This window comes from Clarias gariepinus, chromosome 20 (genome assembly GCF_024256425.1).
Source record: "Clarias gariepinus isolate MV-2021 ecotype Netherlands chromosome 20, CGAR_prim_01v2, whole genome shotgun sequence".
In the NCBI taxonomy this organism is placed as follows: Eukaryota; Metazoa; Chordata; class Actinopteri; order Siluriformes; family Clariidae; genus Clarias; species Clarias gariepinus.
In genome coordinates this window covers 28,945,443-28,963,640 of record NC_071119.1, presented here as the reverse complement: position 1 = coordinate 28,963,640, position 18,198 = coordinate 28,945,443, and the positions used below count along the sequence as shown (strand labels likewise).

Here is an 18,198-nt window from a genome sequence, read left to right as displayed (position 1 = left end):
AGGAGAATCATCTCTCCTTCAATGTCGGAAAGACCAAAGAGTTGATAGTGGACTTCCGGAGGTGTAGAGGTGCACATTCCCCCATCATCATCAACGGCGCTGCTGTGGAGAGAGTAAGCAGCTTCCGCTTCCTGGGTGTTCACATAGCAGAGGATCTCACATGGTCAGTTCATACTGACAAAACAGTGGAGAAGGCGCAGCAGCGACTTTTCTTTCTCAGGAGACTAAAGAGATTTGGCATGAGCCCTCGCTTAGGTCCTTCTACCGCTGTGCCATCGAGAGCATCCTCACTGGATCCATTACGACCTGGTACGGCAACAGCACCGCCTACAACCGCAAAGCTCTGCAGAGAGTGGTGCGGTGTTCCGAAAGGATGAATTGAGGTGAGGTTCCCTCCCTCCAGGACATCTACAGGAAGCGGAGCCTGAGGAAAGCGAGGAGGATCATCAAAGACTCCAGTTACCCCAGTAACCACCTATTTAAACTGCTCCCGTCAGGCAGGAGGTATGGAAGCATCCGGTCCCGAACCAGCAGGCTGAGGGACAGCTTCTATCATCAGGCCATCAGACTACTGAACACTGACCAATAGGTCTCTACTGACACTACACTGTCACTTTCACACTGTCACTTTACAGTCACTAAGCCACTTTATGCACTCCATACTGCACATAATTGCCTTTTTGCACAACATTCATTACGGACATTCCTTATACATTATACAAAAGTAGACACACTCCCACAATCGTGTGTGTATGGGTATATAAATGTATGCATATGTGTGTATGTGCATATGTATATATATGTATGTGTATATATATATATATATATATATATATATATATATATATATATATATATATATATAGACGTGTATGTGTGTATATTCTGTACGTGTATATGTGTATACTTATACTCTTTTTTTTTTTTTTATAACACTTGCACAATATTTATACTACTGTATATGTATATTTATTTTTATAATTGTACACCACTATTGCTTGTGTAGCTTGCACATAAGAATTTCACTCACGTGTACTGTACCAGTGTACCAGTAACGTGATGTGACAATAAAAGCGACTTGACTCGACTTGACTTGACTTGACTTGACTTGACTCCTGACTGGCCTAAAACACCAGGTGACAATTATTATAATAACGACTTAGATTATAACACAGAGATAAAAGGTCCTATTTAAATTCTCAGAAAGTTATGAAGCATGTAAATAGTTTAAGCATGATGCACTTTTTTCATGCCTTAGTATTTTTATGTCTTCTGTATACATTAGATTATTAGGTACAGAAACAATGTCTAATGAATTTACCCAATATACAGCATTACTATTTAGAATTAAGTGCAGTCTTGAAATTTGTAAAAGTGTAATATTAAAATATATTTATTAAATGTAATAAATGTAAAAAGTTGTCATAGAATGACAAAAGGGGGATATTGTAATGGAAAAAAAATCCATTTAAATAATGTATTTATTAACTGATCTTTATGGTACTGTAGTTGTGCCACATAGACTATAAAAGCTTTAAACCAGTCTGACGAAACATTGAAAGACAAAGTCGAGAAACAAATTATAGTTGCTATTGAATAACTGTATGAGACTCTGATCTTTATTACTTCTGTTCTTACCCAGTGTATGAATTACTTGTATTTATGCTGTTTTCAGCAGTTACACCACACCACCCCTGCACAAAATTTACTGTACATCATCTGTACATGATCTTCAGAAAGCAATTGAGCATGCATGGATTGAATAAGCAACACCAGAGTATGTACCAAATTATTTTAAATATTTTAGAATGTCAATAAATGTCAGTAAATTAAATTTTTGTCTTAATCATTTTGGCCACCAATTTATTCCTCTACATTTTACATTACAAAAGTATCTGGCGATGAACATTATGGGTCTGCTTGAGTCTGCAGTGACTATTGACATGCACTCACTTGTGAGAGAGTCTATTAAAGTAAATGGTGAGGGTGTATACATCGCTTGAGTTATTAAGTAACAAGAAAACTTGTTCCTCAACCTGAACCTCAATAGGTAAAATAACCCAGTGAGATTATTTATAGATTATGAGTTTTAGTTAATGTAATCTGATTTCACTACAGCGTGGTCTCACCCTGTGGCCCGAACAGATTTGAACAGTCTTGCTTTGTATGCCCTCCTGTTGGTCTTTTAGAAAGTACCATAAGTACATTATCATATTCATTAATCTTTTGATGAATTGATCTTAAACATCATCATCATCCAAAACAACATTACTATTATTATTATTATTATTATTACTATTATTATTATTATTATTATTACTATTATTATTAGAAAAAAAAATCTATGCAACTGTATTTAAAAACAAGAGCTTAGCTTTTGCAGGCTTTTACCGGCTAACATCATACATAATACTAGGTTTTGTTTTGAGTGTCACCATGATTGTCACTTTTTTTCAACACAAATTAAAGCTGGAACATTAAAGTATTTTTCATACACTGAAAAACACATTACTCATATCTTTATTTATTTTTTTAAGTGTTTTTTTTTTTTTTTTTGTTAATTGTCCAGTGTAAACTACAGAAGACCCCCTGGAAGAATTAAAATAATTTAGTTTAACATCACTTTATTAATCTTATTCTAACATGTGACTTATTCGTCTGTATTTAATTAAACCAAGCAGTATGAAATGTCATTTGTTAGAAATGTTGTTTTTCAAGTTGCCTTGGTTAATTAACGAACAGCCAAGCTGTGATTGGCTTTTAGGCCTGTTTGACATACAGTAATGGGGTTGGCATACGTTTGAAAAACACAGTGGTATGTCTTTAAGTTAAAAAGCCCACTTACCTGTTCTTTATTTTACACTCTAACACTGGCACAGGAACGAGAACACTGCACACCTGCTACCCAAGGAAACAAGTAAGTGATTTCCTTATTTTATCCCTAGTGAGATCATAAAAAATACACACCCTATACATACACCATATAGATAGATATACACAGTATATGTATGTTTAATAACAGTTGATTTATTGACTTATTTTCAACCAGGACAATGGACTGGATGTTTAAACTGGCTATTTTATGTCTAACTGGTAAGTGTTATTTATTTAAAAGAAATTTTCCCTAAGAGTTTAAATTCTACCTCAGTTTCTGGAGTCATTAACAGTATTCTGTTCCAATATAACACTCTCAATCAATAAATCATCTGCCTTCTCGAAGCATAACGAAGTAAGATTGTGTGCGAATTACTCATGTGAATTGTGTGTGAATCGACACAGATACAGTAGCCTCTATTATTTAATATTTTACATTATTCTTACCACTACTGTTAGATAAATTTTAGTCTGTTAGGATGAATAAAAAATATATTTATTATAGCAAATTACATCAAAAACTAAATAGGAGATAAAACCACAACAAAATTATACCATCTGTTGCACGATTCCATAATGCGACTTGTACTAAGTGTTGAGTGCTTGGTCCTTTACCACAGAGGAATTATCAGTGTCTCATTTCACTTTAGATTCATATCTATGCTTAATTATGTAGCCAGACCAAATGGACCTGCCTGCCACTAGATGTTGGAGTGTAGGAGCCTATAATGTGTGTTCATTCAGCTACAAGAGCATTAGAGGAAGCTCCCGCTCCAGTTCAGGTGATGGTTCAGTTGGGTGTCTTCACTCAGGGCTCTATGCAAGACAATAAAATCCAAAAGGCTTTATGGATCTCACAGGGGGGTCATGCTGGATAAAAGTTTGGGTTATTAACCTACTGTATATAATATCAAACCTTTACTACACACTGTCATACACTCTAACACACTAGCAACCATTTAACATTACTATAAGACATTGAATGTGTGTAAGAGAGGTTTGTGTCTATGTGTCTATAAAAAAAATTTGATGGTGTGTTTAGGGACGTTTGAGTAAGTGCGAGCAATAAATCTGAAATTCTGCATGAAAGAGACTTTGTATATGAGTTTGATAATTTTTTAATGGCTTTGATTGGCTTTAAGCCAAGCCATGAATCACAAGAGAGTGTGTGACGTGGTGTTTAAATTCATTTGACAATTCTCAACTTTAAATATAATTAGGGCAAATGGGTTGAAATCCTGTATCAAGAAATCTTAGTCATTGTTTAAGATTTTTGGATCTTTGAGATGTTTGAGATGTTTTTTAGGAAAAAGCAAGAATGTTGTGAAATCTGTTAAAGAATTGTAATTCAGTCATACAGAAGAAGTTTTACAACATATTACCCAGAAACAATCCTTTGCTCTACTCATTAATTTAAGTTAACCATTTCAGAGTCTAATAGTCAGTGTTTAGAACTATATCTTGAAACAAATAGGTAAAAAAAAAAAAAAAAAACACCCAGAGAAATAAAATGTGAACACAACGAAATTGTTGTTGAAGACATGAGGGCATGACTTACAACAAGATTTGGCATTATTAAAATGGATGCCGAGCAGCATTGTTACTGTCTTTAATTACATTGGGAGTAAAATTAGCTAGTTGCTTCCACTGCTACTCTGTATAATGCAAGTATTCAACAGAATTAAACTTGAGCATTCTGCAAGCATCAAGAGTACAATAAGTTTACAGGATGAGCCAAAACTTTATAAGCTTGTGATAATAACAATGTTGTTATTTTTGTGAAACACAAACTAAACACAAACTAGGTCTAAAGCGTTACACCTGTGTTTAACCAACATAGACCTGCCAGTAATTTCTGTAAACTTAGATTGGTGAAATTGTTCTGTTCCTGTCCTTCCCATATGGGGTTTTCTTCAGGTCATGATATCATCTGTGTAACAGCTTAAACGCTTATGTATAGATGAAAAAATCAATGTTTTTTTATGTGAGCTTAATCTAAAAAGTAACTCCACTCTCTATTTAAAATGTAGAGAGTAGAGTGTATAAGTAAAATTTAGGGAGTAAAAGTACATTTTGCATAAGTGTATGTTACACAGATTATATATATTTTTTATCTCGTTACACATCTAAGCAGTTAAGGGCCTTGCTCGAAGGCCTATCAGTGGTAACTTAGTAGTCGTGGGATTTGAACTTGGGACTTTCTGAACTGTAGTCCAATTAACCAACCTTAATCACTGAACTACCCCTGACCCACTCTCCATTTGATAACATTTCAGGTCAGTCTCTTGGTGCAGTTCACTATGAACAAATGTTTGCTTTATATTAACAAAATATTACTTTTCTGTTTCTGTCTGCACAATCATTAGTAACAACCATGATTTCACCTGCAAACACGTCTACAAGCTTATCTGCAACAATCACAACTTTAGACACAAGCACGTCTACACACAGCTCAACAACCACAACTTTACCCATAAGCACATCTACTACCACGCCAACAACCACAACTTCACCCACAAGCACGTCTACACACAGCTCAACAACCGCAACTTCACCCACAAGCACGTCTTCAACCAGCTTAACAACCACAACTTCACCCACAATCTCATATACAACCACTGCAACAACCACGACTTTACCTACAAGCACGCCAACAACCACAACTTTATCCACAAGCACACCTACACACAGCTCAACAACCACAACTTTACCTGCAAGCTCTTCTACACCCACCACAACAAGCGGGACTTCACCCTCAAGCACGTCTTCAACCAGCTCAACAACCCCATTTTCGCCCACAAGCTCATCTACAACCACTGCAGCAACCACGACTTTGCCTACAAGCTTATCTACATCCAGCTCAACAATCATGACTTCACCCACAAGCACACCTATACACAGCGCAACAAGCGCGACTTTACCCACAAGCACGTCTACAACCACCCCAACAACCACAACTTCATCCACAAGCACACCTACACACAGCTCAACAACTACGACTTTACCTGCAAGCTCTTCTACACCCACCACAAGTGCGACTTCACCCACAAGCACGTCTTTAACCAGCTCAACAACTACAACTTCACCTCCAGTCTCATCTACAACAACCACAACTTCACCCACAACTTCACCCACAAGCACATCTACAACTACCCCAACAACCACAACTTCATCCACAAGCACACCTACACACAGCTCAACAACTACGACTTTACCTGCAAGCTCTTCTACACCCACCACAACAAGTGCGACTTCACCCACAAGCATGTCTTCAACCAGCTCAACAACCACAACTTCACCCACAAGCTCATCTACAACAACCCCAACAACCACGACTTCATCCACAAGCACACCTACACTCAGCTCAACAACCATGACTTTACATGCAAGCTCTTCTACACCCACCGCAACAAGCGCGACTTCACCCTCAAGCACGTCTTCAACCAGCTCAACAACCACAACTTCACCCACAGTCTTATCTACAACAACCACAACTTCACCCACAAGCACATCTACAACTACCCCAACAACCACAACTTCATCCACAAGCACACCTACACACAGCTCAACAACTACGACTTTACCTGCAAGCTCTTCTACACCCACCACAACAAGTGCGACTTCACCCACAAGCATGTCTTCAACCAGCTCAACAACCACAACTTCACCCACAGTCTTATCTACAACAACCACAACTTCACCCACAACTTCACCCACAAGCACATCTACAACTACCCCAACAACCACAACTTCATCCACAAGCACACCTACACACAGCTCAACAACTACGACTTTACATGCAAGCTCTTCTACACCCACCGCAACAAGCGCGACTTCACCCTCAAGCACAACTTCACCCACAGTCTTAACTACAACAACCACAACTTCACCCACAACTTCACCCACAAGCACATCTACAACTACCCCAACAACCACAACTTCATCCACAAGCACACCTACACACAGCTCAACAACTACGACTTTACATGCAAGCTCTTCTACACCCACCGCAACAAGCGCGACTTCACCCTCAAGCACGTCTTCAACCAGCTCAACAACCACAACTTCACCCACAGTCTTAACTACAACAACCACAACTTCACCCACAACTTCACCCACAAGCACATCTACAACTACCCCAACAACCACAACTTCATCCACAAGCACACCTACACACAGCTCAACAACTACGACTTTACCTGCAAGCTCTTCTACACCCACCACAACAAGTGCGACTTCACCCACAAGCATGTCTTCAACCAGCTCAACAACCACAACTTCACCCACAGTCTTATCTACAACAACCACAACTTCACCCACAACTTCACCCACAAGCACATCTACAACTACCCCAACAACCACAACTTCATCCACAAGCACACCTACACACAGCTCAACAACTACGACTTTACATGCAAGCTCTTCTACACCCACCGCAACAAGCGCGACTTCACCCTCAAGCACAACTTCACCCACAGTCTTAACTACAACAACCACAACTTCACCCACAACTTCACCCACAAGCACATCTACAACTACCCCAACAACCACAACTTCATCCATAAGCACACCTACACACAGCTCAACAACTACGACTTTACATGCAAGCTCTTCTACACCCACCGCAACAAGCGCGACTTCACCCTCAAGCACGTCTTCAACCAGCTCAACAACCACAACTTCACCCACAGTCTTAACTACAACAACCACAACTTCACCCACAACTTCACCCACAAGCACATCTACAACTACCCCAACAACCACAACTTCATCCACAAGCACACCTACACACAGCTCAACAACTACGACTTTACCTGCAAGCTCTTCTACACCCACCACAACAAGTGCGACTTCACCCACAAGCATGTCTTCAACCAGCTCAACAACCACAACTTCACCCACAGTCTTATCTACAACAACCACAACTTCACCCACAACTTCACCCACAAGCACATCTACAACTACCCCAACAACCACAACTTCATCCACAAGCACACCTACACACAGCTCAACAACTACGACTTTACCTGCAAGCTCTTCTACACCCACCACAACAAGTGCGACTTCACCCACAAGCATGTCTTCAACCAGCTCAACAACCACAACTTCACCCACAGTCTTATCTACAACAACCACAACTTCACCCACAACTTCACCCACAAGCACATCTACAACTACCCCAACAACCACAACTTCATCCACAAGCACACATACACACAGCTCAACAACTACGACTTTACATGCAAGCTCTTCTACACCCACCGCAACAAGCGCGACTTCACCCTCAAGCACGTCTTCAACCAGCTCAACAACCACAACTTCACCCACAGTCTTAACTACAACAACCACAACTTCACCCACAACTTCACCCACAAGCACATCTACAACTACCCCAACAACCACAACTTCATCCACAAGCACACCTACACACAGCTCAACAACTACGACTTTACCTGCAAGCTCTTCTACACCCACCACAACAAGTGCGACTTCACCCACAAGCATGTCTTCAACCAGCTCAACAACCACAACTTCACCCACAGTCTTATCTACAACAACCACAACTTCACCCACAACTTCACCCACAAGCACATCTACAACTACCCCAACAACCACAACTTCATCCACAAGCACACCTACACACAGCTCAACAACTACGACTTTACCTGCAAGCTCTTCTACACCCACCACAAGTGCGACTTCACCCACAAGCATGTCTTCAACCAGCTCAACAACCACAACTTCACCCACAAGCTCATCTACAACAACCCCAACAACCACGACTTCATCCACAAGCACACCTACACTCAGCTCAACAACCATGACTTTACATGCAAGCTCTTCCACACCCACCGCAACAAGCTCGACTTCACCCTCAAGCACGTCTTCAACCAGCTCAACAACCACAACTTCACCCACAGTCTTATCTACAACAACCACAAATTCACCCACAACTTCACCCACAAGCACATCTACAACTACCCCAACAATCACAACTTCATCCACAAGCACACCTACACACAGCTCAACAACTACGACTTTACCTGCAAGCTCTTCTACACCCACCACAACAAGTGCGACTTCACCCACAAGCATGTCTTCAACCAGCTCAACAACCACAACTTCACCCACAGTCTTATCTACAACAACCACAACTTCACCCACAACTTCACCCACAAGCACATCTACAACTACCCCAACAACCACAACTTCATCCACAAGCACACCTACACACAGCTCAACAACTACGACTTTACCTGCAAGCTCTTCTACACCCACCACAAGTGCGACTTCACCAACAAGCACGTCTTCAACCAGCTCAACAACCACAACTTCACCCACATTCTTATCTACAACAACCACAACTTCACCCACAAGCTCATCTACAACAACCGCAACAATCACGACTTCGCCCACAAGCACATCTTCAACCAGCTCAACAACCATGACTTCATCCACAAGCACATCTACACACAGCTTAACAACCATGACTTCACTCACAAGCACATCTACAACCACCCCAACAACCACGACTTCACCCACAAGCACGTCTACAACCACCCCAACAACCACGACTTCACCCTCAAGCACGTCTACACACAGCTCAACAACCATGACTTCACCTGCAAGCACAACTTCAACTACCCCAACACCCCTGACTTCAGTCACAAGCACGTCTACACACAGCTCAACAACTACGACTTCACCTATGAGCTTATCTACAACCACTCTAACTTTACCCACCAGCGCGACTACACAGAGATCAACAACCACAACTTTAGCCACAAGCTCATCTAAAACCACTCCAACAACCACAACCTTACCCATGGGCATGTCGTCAACCAGCTCAACAAGTTCAACCCTAGCTGAGCCTATAAAAATTCCAACGAACACGATTTCACCCATCAGCACATCTCCACACAGCTCAACCACTACATCTTCCCCCACAAGCATGTCTTTAACTAGTTCATCAACCACAACTTTACCCACGAGCACGTCTACATACAGCTTAACAACCACAACTTCACCTTTTAGCAATTCTACAAGAAGCTCTACAACCATGATTTTAACCCTGAGCACTTCTACAGACCACTCAACAAGCACACCTTCACCCACCAGCACAAATGCTGTACCTGCAGACGTAACTGCAGTTTTTGTCTTGATTTTCAGTATTAATGAAACCTTTAATCAAGCACTGGCTGATACCAACTCTCCACAGTTTGCAACAAAAGCTAAAAATATACGTAGTCAGGTATATTTTTTTAATAATTAATTTTAATTAATTTACTATTTATTTCATTTCATTTACCTTAAAAAAATTCCTTCCCTTGAAATTTTGTTGCCAACTCATATAACCTAAAGAACCTGAGAAATGTTTTAGTGTTTTCTCTTAAAAGAAGAAAACGTTAAATTTTTACATTCACTTGATTTTTCATTTAAATTAGAGAAATTAAAATAGAGAAATATTTCAATTAAAATAGAGAAATATTGTGTAACCTGATTAAATGCACATGCATTAGGATGCAATTAGTTTTTTAATTTCGAACATTCTTAAGGTTCGGTATATTCATCATTTATTATTAATTATTTACCAACTGCATTTGGTACTAATTGTGACAGAGTAGTTCATCAGGGTGTTTAACTACTGTTGATACTCACCTGAGTCATTTTAATTTTCTTTCAGGTTGAACCTTTGTACTCTAAACACTATAAAAACTTCAAAAGCATGGACATTTTACAGTTCAGGTATGCTGGAGTATATGTTTTTACTTATTTGTGTTTTAATTATTAGTATTTATTAATTTATGGATTTCTTACTTAACGTAATATTTTATATCTATATTTGTGTCCCTACAGCAATGGTTCGACTAAGACATTAGCCAACCTTAACTTTAATTCTAATGGCCCAAATGTTACTGAATCTGATATAAAAAAAACTCTTTTAGATGAACTGGTTAACTTGACATTTCCTGTTATTCCAAACTCCATCAATGCCATTCAGATTCTTGGTCAGTATACATTTGCATAGACTTTAGGCTTACTTATTTATAATGAATTATAATATAATAATTGTAGCTGTAAATATATATTTTTCCACATTTAATGTTAACAAATATATATGTTTGTATTTTGCAGGTAATTCCATGCCTCCAATCATTGCCAGCTCATTTTCCATGATCTGGATGTCTGTACTCTCACTCCTGCTTTCATTATCATTGCATTTCTAACTCTAGACCTGATCATTAAACATATACAATAAGCGATGTATTTATTAATAAGATAAAGGGTCTATAGGGCAATAATTTATTCTTATTAGCAGAAGATATTTTTAAATAAGAAATACAAACATATTGAAACGTTAAGCTGGAGAACAAATGAGGGTCCTGATTTTCCTGAAAATTTTTTCACATTCTGTCCTACAAATATTATATTTGTATATTTAAATAAAAAATTTTAACCAGTGTAGTTAATTTGTATAATAGTACAGATTGATGTGGTTTCATGAAGGTTAATAGTAAAACACTTGCCTGTATATACTGTACACACCAACATACAACTCTTTTATATTAGAGTCTAAAAATACGTACTAATTCTACACTCTGTATGAATGAAAGCATTGCACCAAATAATCCTGAGTTACATATACTTTAATAATATAAGCATGTGGACATTCAATTATCAGACGTATATGTTTTTCAAAACTTTGGGACAAAACTGCAAGCATAAAAAAGCACAGAATTGTATAAGCTGTAGAATGGGCTTGTTTGGTTGCAGGCTTTCTTTTTAATCAAGTAAAAGTCATTGATGTGACATGTTTACTCAGTCTATCTTGACTTTTAATAGACTAGGTGTGGCCTTTCTCTGTTTTTGTGGTATGGAAACCTGGATGCATGCCAGCTCTATCTAGGAGATATTGGAATCCTTTGGTTTAGAATTAGATTTCCATGGCAACAAAAAAACACAATGTAATTTTCACGAGGACAGGGTTTTAGTAAAAGAACTTGAGTGATCTGCACAGAGGTTTGAGCTTGACCCCCCTGCACTGCAAGCCTCAACTGACACTAATGCTTTTGTTTAAATATGCAAAAAATATTTTCAAAAATATACCTCTGCACTCATGTGATACAACAACAACAAAAAAAGTCACACACTGTAATATTTCATTTAAACCACCTTTTGCTTTGTTTACCATGGCATTATTTTGATGAGCTTATGCAACATCATAACATTTATTCTGTCCCAAGTCAAAGATCTGGTATTGATGATGGGAGAGCTGGACCACTGCCTAAAGCCTTCTCCAGCACATCTCAAAGATTCTTAAGGTCTGAAAATGATATCTCATTCCTCCTGAACCACTCTTTAACAATTTAAGCCTAACGAATTTTGGCACCGTCATCAAGGAATATGCCTGTGTCATCAGTTAAGAAAAAAATCCATTGATAGAAAAAAACCTGAATGTGCTGAATAACTATGGTTCTTCTGAAACAGAGGAACTTTTTTGCCACGACCACAAGATATGTTTCCTGATGTGGTTTGTTAAGAAACAAGAAGCTGCTCACTAAATCAGTTAGGGTAAAATAACTTGTTGCAGCTGATATATTAATCACTCCAGTACTTATCCCATGGAATCCTCTTACCTACAGTCCTTTCTTATTTCAATCAATGTGGTGATTCTTTTTTTTCATTTGTTTTGTGACCACTTTGGTTATATGCAGAATATGTAACATTATTATTAATATTATATTACATTATTTTCCATATTAATATTATATCCCATTATATTGCTTAACATTATGCTCTGTTGTTAGCATTCTTTAATCCATGCAGTAGTTTTAAATTTCTATTAGAACTTAAAAAAAAATTGTAGAATAACATTCCTAAAAATGACAAGTGATACCGTTATTGTCTTGGCGTTTGACATCTATCTAGAATTTTTAATATTATTTTTTTTTATTGTCTTGTGCAGCCTGTACTTTTAATATGATAATTAGGCCCAACCTCTCTTCCATGGCACTGAGATCATGTGACCTGAGAACCCATTATAATTTTCTTCAAAACAAATTTGAACAATTTTTTTTTACCTGTGTAGGTCCCCCCCCCCCCCCCCTTTTTAAGGCACCCCCCATTTTTATGGCACCTTCTTTTTTTATGACTTCTGTGATAATCAATATGATCGTGTATAAAAGGTGAGATGTCACCTGCAAGATTTATAAAACAGTTGATTTATAAAACAGTTGATTTACAAAACGGCTCTTTTTTTCATTTAAACTGCTGCTAACTTCTGTGGCATAATTCAAGAGGCCATTGTATTATTACATAATATTTCTTTCTCTTCTATGGAAGGGCCCTGGTAGTTCCATACTTGTCTTTCACATTGATGAAACCCAGTGTGCACTTGGAGACTTAAAAATTTGCTTACATCCGTACCCTTATCCATGCTCACACTCACTTTGATCATGGTGGTTCACCGAGAGTTCCTCAGACCTCAGGGCATGTTTTTTTGTTTAAAAAAGACAAATGGCTTGATTTTTATTCTCATATATACACCTGTGTGCTTTGTGAAGTCACAAGATTTATAAGACTGTAGTCAAGCTCTACAGACATCTCAATATAATTAAAACATGGGGATTACACCTGAGCTCATTTTTCAATTTAGAATGCTGGCCATTAGACAAGTACTTAAATCCTTTTTTTTAGCATTCACTTGGGTTACTGTGTGTAAATGAATGGTAAAAAAGACAATATAACTCTTTTTATATTATAATCGATAATTAATTCTATAAGAATAATAGGTGGGGGTCTGAATAATTTTAATTCACTGTTGACTCTCTGGATACATGAATTGCCACGCTGCTAAAATTATTCTACGAATAGAAACACTGTTTAAAAAAAAAGAGAGCCAGGGCTCCTGTTGCTTTTAAGTTATTGAGTTGTTAGCACCAATACAGTGTCATGATTCGAGCTGGTTATGAGATGGACGCAAAATGCAGGGGTTTAGTTTGCACGTCTTTTATTTTGGTGTCAGAGGTGAACAAAAGGATAATTCTTGTTAAAATGAAAGAAACAAACAAACACTCTCTCAGGCCGGGTCTGCAGGCGGGATCCCAGGAGGATAATCTCAATCAAAGAATCTCTAGGAACTGAAAACATAAGACAAAAGCACAGCCTTTTACTGAGCGCAGCTCAGTCTTGAACTTGACACACTTCCACGTCGTAAACCGGCCCGGACCCTGCAGACACCGTTCAGTCCTGAGGAGGAGAGAGCGAAAACACAGACAAAGTTACTGATAGACACATGGATGCAAACGAAAAACCAACAGTGAACAGACAAGTGCCTACGGGTTCGGCTGGTTTAAATAGAGACACACAAGGGCAAGACACAGGTGAAACTAATTACACCTTCCTGAGAGACATACCAACACAGACACACTAGGGGGAGACAAAGCGGTGGCTCAGTAATCCGGTGAACTTGACCTTATTCCCCGGGGCCGTGGTGGCACAGGTGTGACATACAGCCTGTTTGCATCATGGTAATGTGACCTAATGACGATCAATCATTAAATAAAACACATATTTTGTATTTAAATTAGGTGTATGCAGTATGCATGAATTTTTTGTGCCAATTCTGCACTGTGATGACACACACATATAATTTAATATCTGAATCATTATCTGTGTATCTGTTATTGTGTAAATCAATCTGGTACATACAGGTTTTACTACAGTAAATCTATAAAGTTCAAGTCAAGTCATGTGGGCTTTATTATCACAGCCATATACAGTTAGTACACAGTGAAACAAAACAACGTTCCTCCATGACCAAGGTGCTACATGCAACATACATTTACAACATAAATTAACAAAAGTATATAGTTATAAAAATAGTATTAGTTGGCTAGCTGGGAACTGTTTACGTTTTTATACAAAAGACACAACAGAGACAACAAAGTGCACATGCAAATGTGCAAACAAGAGTGACAAAGTGACAATGCGACAAAAATGACATTACAATGTGGAGTTGAGGTGATGAGTTGAGGTAGTGGGAGGAGAAACATTAAACAAGTTGCTAACATAAATCTCTTTCAATCTTCTTCTTTATGCCTAATATTATTTTCCAAGGATAGCAGTGGATAACACTTTTTAATCTGAAAAGAATGTTAAATATTTTCATTATACTTTGCCAAAGATTTAGTTCTTATACATTTAATCAGAGAGAGACTTTACAGCAGTCAAACAGGTCAAAGGAGTCGTGTGGGTGTCGAGAAAGCCATTATTGCCTTTTCCTGATCTTTACGAGAGTCATCTAATCCCAGTGTTAGCTTCACAGCAACACCTCCAAACAGGTCATTATAGTCCGATATCCCTAACAACTGGCTCAACCTCTTTTTGGTCTTGGGTTTTTGGCAACACTCATACACACTTCCTTCTGTTCAATTGCACTCTTTGATGTGATGATTATGTTATATGAGGCAGCAGCATAGACAGGATGAAAGATTTGAAGTACCAGTGTTAAATAAAAATGAGCTGTAATTGATGAGTTCCTCAAGCCACCAGGCTGTTGTAATCATTATGGGACTGTCGAGCATAGCCTTGAGTTCATCCCCCGGTGTTCAGGTAACCTGTACAGGCTGTGCCTAGAGGAGTGTCAATGTGGTGTAAGATTAGTACAATCAGTCAAACTGGCAACCAGTGCTTTTTCTGTGACAGTGAGAGGTGGAATCCACAGGGGACTAGAGTAACTTTCTGTTAATCATCACAAATACACTTATGAATAATAATTTTAATTATTTGAATCATTCGTTTGACCAGGTAATTTTCTGTGAATCCTATGTCAGTAAAGGAAACTTCCCTCAACAAAACTCCATCATTCGGAACACCCTGTGAAGACACCATGTCACTTCCTCCATGCGTTACCATGGTAACATAAGCACATCGGTTACCTGTCGCTGCCGTGAAACTTGTATAATCTTGTAAATAAATGATTGATTAATAATAATATTCATTAAAGATGTACAGATATTTTTTTACAGATTACTTGCCTATATAATGCTAAGGTTTTCTTGATTTTATTAAAATGTTTTTTTGTGTCCTTTTAATATGATGTTGTCCTCGCTAATAATGATAACAAATATATAAATCCATTTTCAAGCAATATTCTTTCATGCTCTAGCTAGACGCAATGACATAGGAATTTTTCGTTCCCTTTTCCGGTGAAGTGAAGACCGTCTTGGGTTACTTTGCTGTAACCCTATGGGAACAAGAATACCAATGCCACTGCACTGCAAGTGTCTGGACCCCCAGGGTTGTGTAGTGTGTGCACAATAGCCAAGAAGGTTTTAGACATAACTTTGGGATGCTGGGATGCTGAGTAGCATGGACATCCAAACTATAAAATCTAGGGTTCACTGTATTGAGACTGTGTCTGTTCCCCGAGCTAAGCAAAAATGTAGAAAGTATCAGAAAGTCTGTTTTAATAATTTAATTAACATACTCGGATCATACTGAATGCGCAGCCGGCACCTCTGACCTGAAGCTAGGACTATTAAATATTAGATCTCTCGCATCTAAAGCAGTTATAGTTAATGAAATTATCACAGACCAGGAATTTGATATACTCTGTTTAACAGAAACCTGGATTAAACAGGACGAGTATGTAGCTCTAAATGAAGCTAGTCCTCCTGGAAACAATTACATACACCAGCCTCGGTTAACTGGTGGAGGAGGAGGCGTCGCAGTTATTCACAATGATAATCTGACTATCGTACAAAAACACGGACACAAATTAAACTCATTTGAAGTTCTCTATAGTAACATGACAAGTGTAGCTACAAATATTGAGTCAGCTCAGTCGATCCCGATAATCATCATTTACAGACCTCCAGGGCCGTACTCTGAATTTCTTAGTGAATTTGCAGGTTTCCAATCAAACCTAGTCGTTTCTGTAGACAAAGTGTTAATCGCTAGAGATTTTGATGTTCATTTTGAGAATCCAGGAGACCCTGTGCGTAGAGCATTTATGTCTATACTGGACTCAGTAGGAGTAAATCAGTGTGTAGTAGGACCCACTCATAAAGCAGGTCACACTTTAGATTTAATAATATCTTTCAGATTAAGTATAAGAAATTTATTCACAATTCCACTGTCTGAAGTTATATCAGATCACTATCTTGTCTCAATTCAAGTGTGTCATAGTAATAACGTACGCACAGCACCATACTAAACGTAGATTCACATCAACACAGAGTTTTATCAGTAATCTCCCAGAGTTCCCAACTTCGATTAGATCACCGTCTGACCCCACAGAACTCGATCAGGCGACTGAATATTTAGAGTCGACATTTCGCTATACCTTAGATAATGTAGCTCCAGTTAAAAGAAAAATTATTAGAGATAAGAAACTTGCTCCCTGGTATAACGATCACACGCGCACTTTAAAACAGACCGCTCGGAAATTAGAACGTAAATGGCGTCAAACTAAATTGTTAGTATTTCAAATAGCATGGAAGGAGAGCATCCTGAACTATAGAAAAGCTCTTAGTGTAGCTAGATCAACATATCTCTCCACTCTTATAGAAAATAACAAAAATAATCTTAGATTTTTTAGCCAAATTATCCTGAAATAAGACCACTGCAGAAATCTCCACAACAACATCATGCAATAGTGAGGACTTCATGAACTTTTTTAATAATAAAATTGTAAATATCAGGCATAAAATTAAGGCTTTGAAACCGGACAATGCAATGCGTGCAGATATTAAACTAGCCATGTCAGATCAGAACCTAAAATACTTTACTTCCCTTGAAGAGAATGAACTAATTTTACTCATCTCTTCTGCAAATTCATTAGATTCTATATCACGACACATTTTCTTAAACAGATAGTACCAGCAATAACAGAACCCCTGTTGAGAATAATTAATTCTTCACTCAACATTGGGTTCGTTCCAAAATCTTTTAAATTAGCAGTTATCAAACCAATAATTAAGAAACCTGACCTCGACCCCTGTCAGCTGTCCAATTACAGGCCAATATCAAACCTCCCGTTTATCTCTAAGATTCTCGAAAAGATAGTAGCGGAGCAGCTATGCTCATATCTACATAGAAATGGCATACATGAACTGTATCAGTCAGGATTTAGGCCTCATCCCAGTACAGAGACAGCACTCGTTAAACTAGTAAATGACCTCCTATTGACCTTTGATCAGGGTTGTGTAACTATGCTTGTGTTACTCGACCTCAGTGCAGCTTTTGACACCATTAATCACGCTATTCTTCTTCACAGAGTAGAAAATGTAGGAATTACAGGTATTTTTGCCCTATTTG

The 18,198-nt window shown here is 38.3% G+C and overlaps 1 protein-coding gene across 1 annotated transcript; it reads left to right on the top strand.

Annotated features, from left to right (window-relative positions):
* Nucleotides 1–9,497: 9,497 nt before the first annotated feature.
* LOC128508356 (uncharacterized) lies at nucleotides 9,498–11,278 on the top strand. Its single transcript, XM_053479650.1, has 4 exons — nucleotides 9,498–10,126; nucleotides 10,559–10,620; nucleotides 10,732–10,883; nucleotides 11,011–11,278. Exons 1-4 carry the CDS (start codon nucleotides 9,584–9,586, stop codon nucleotides 11,100–11,102), a joined length of 849 nt encoding a protein of 282 aa, XP_053335625.1. The 5' UTR covers nucleotides 9,498–9,583; the 3' UTR covers nucleotides 11,103–11,278.
* The last annotated feature ends 6,920 nt before the right edge of the window (nucleotides 11,279–18,198 follow it).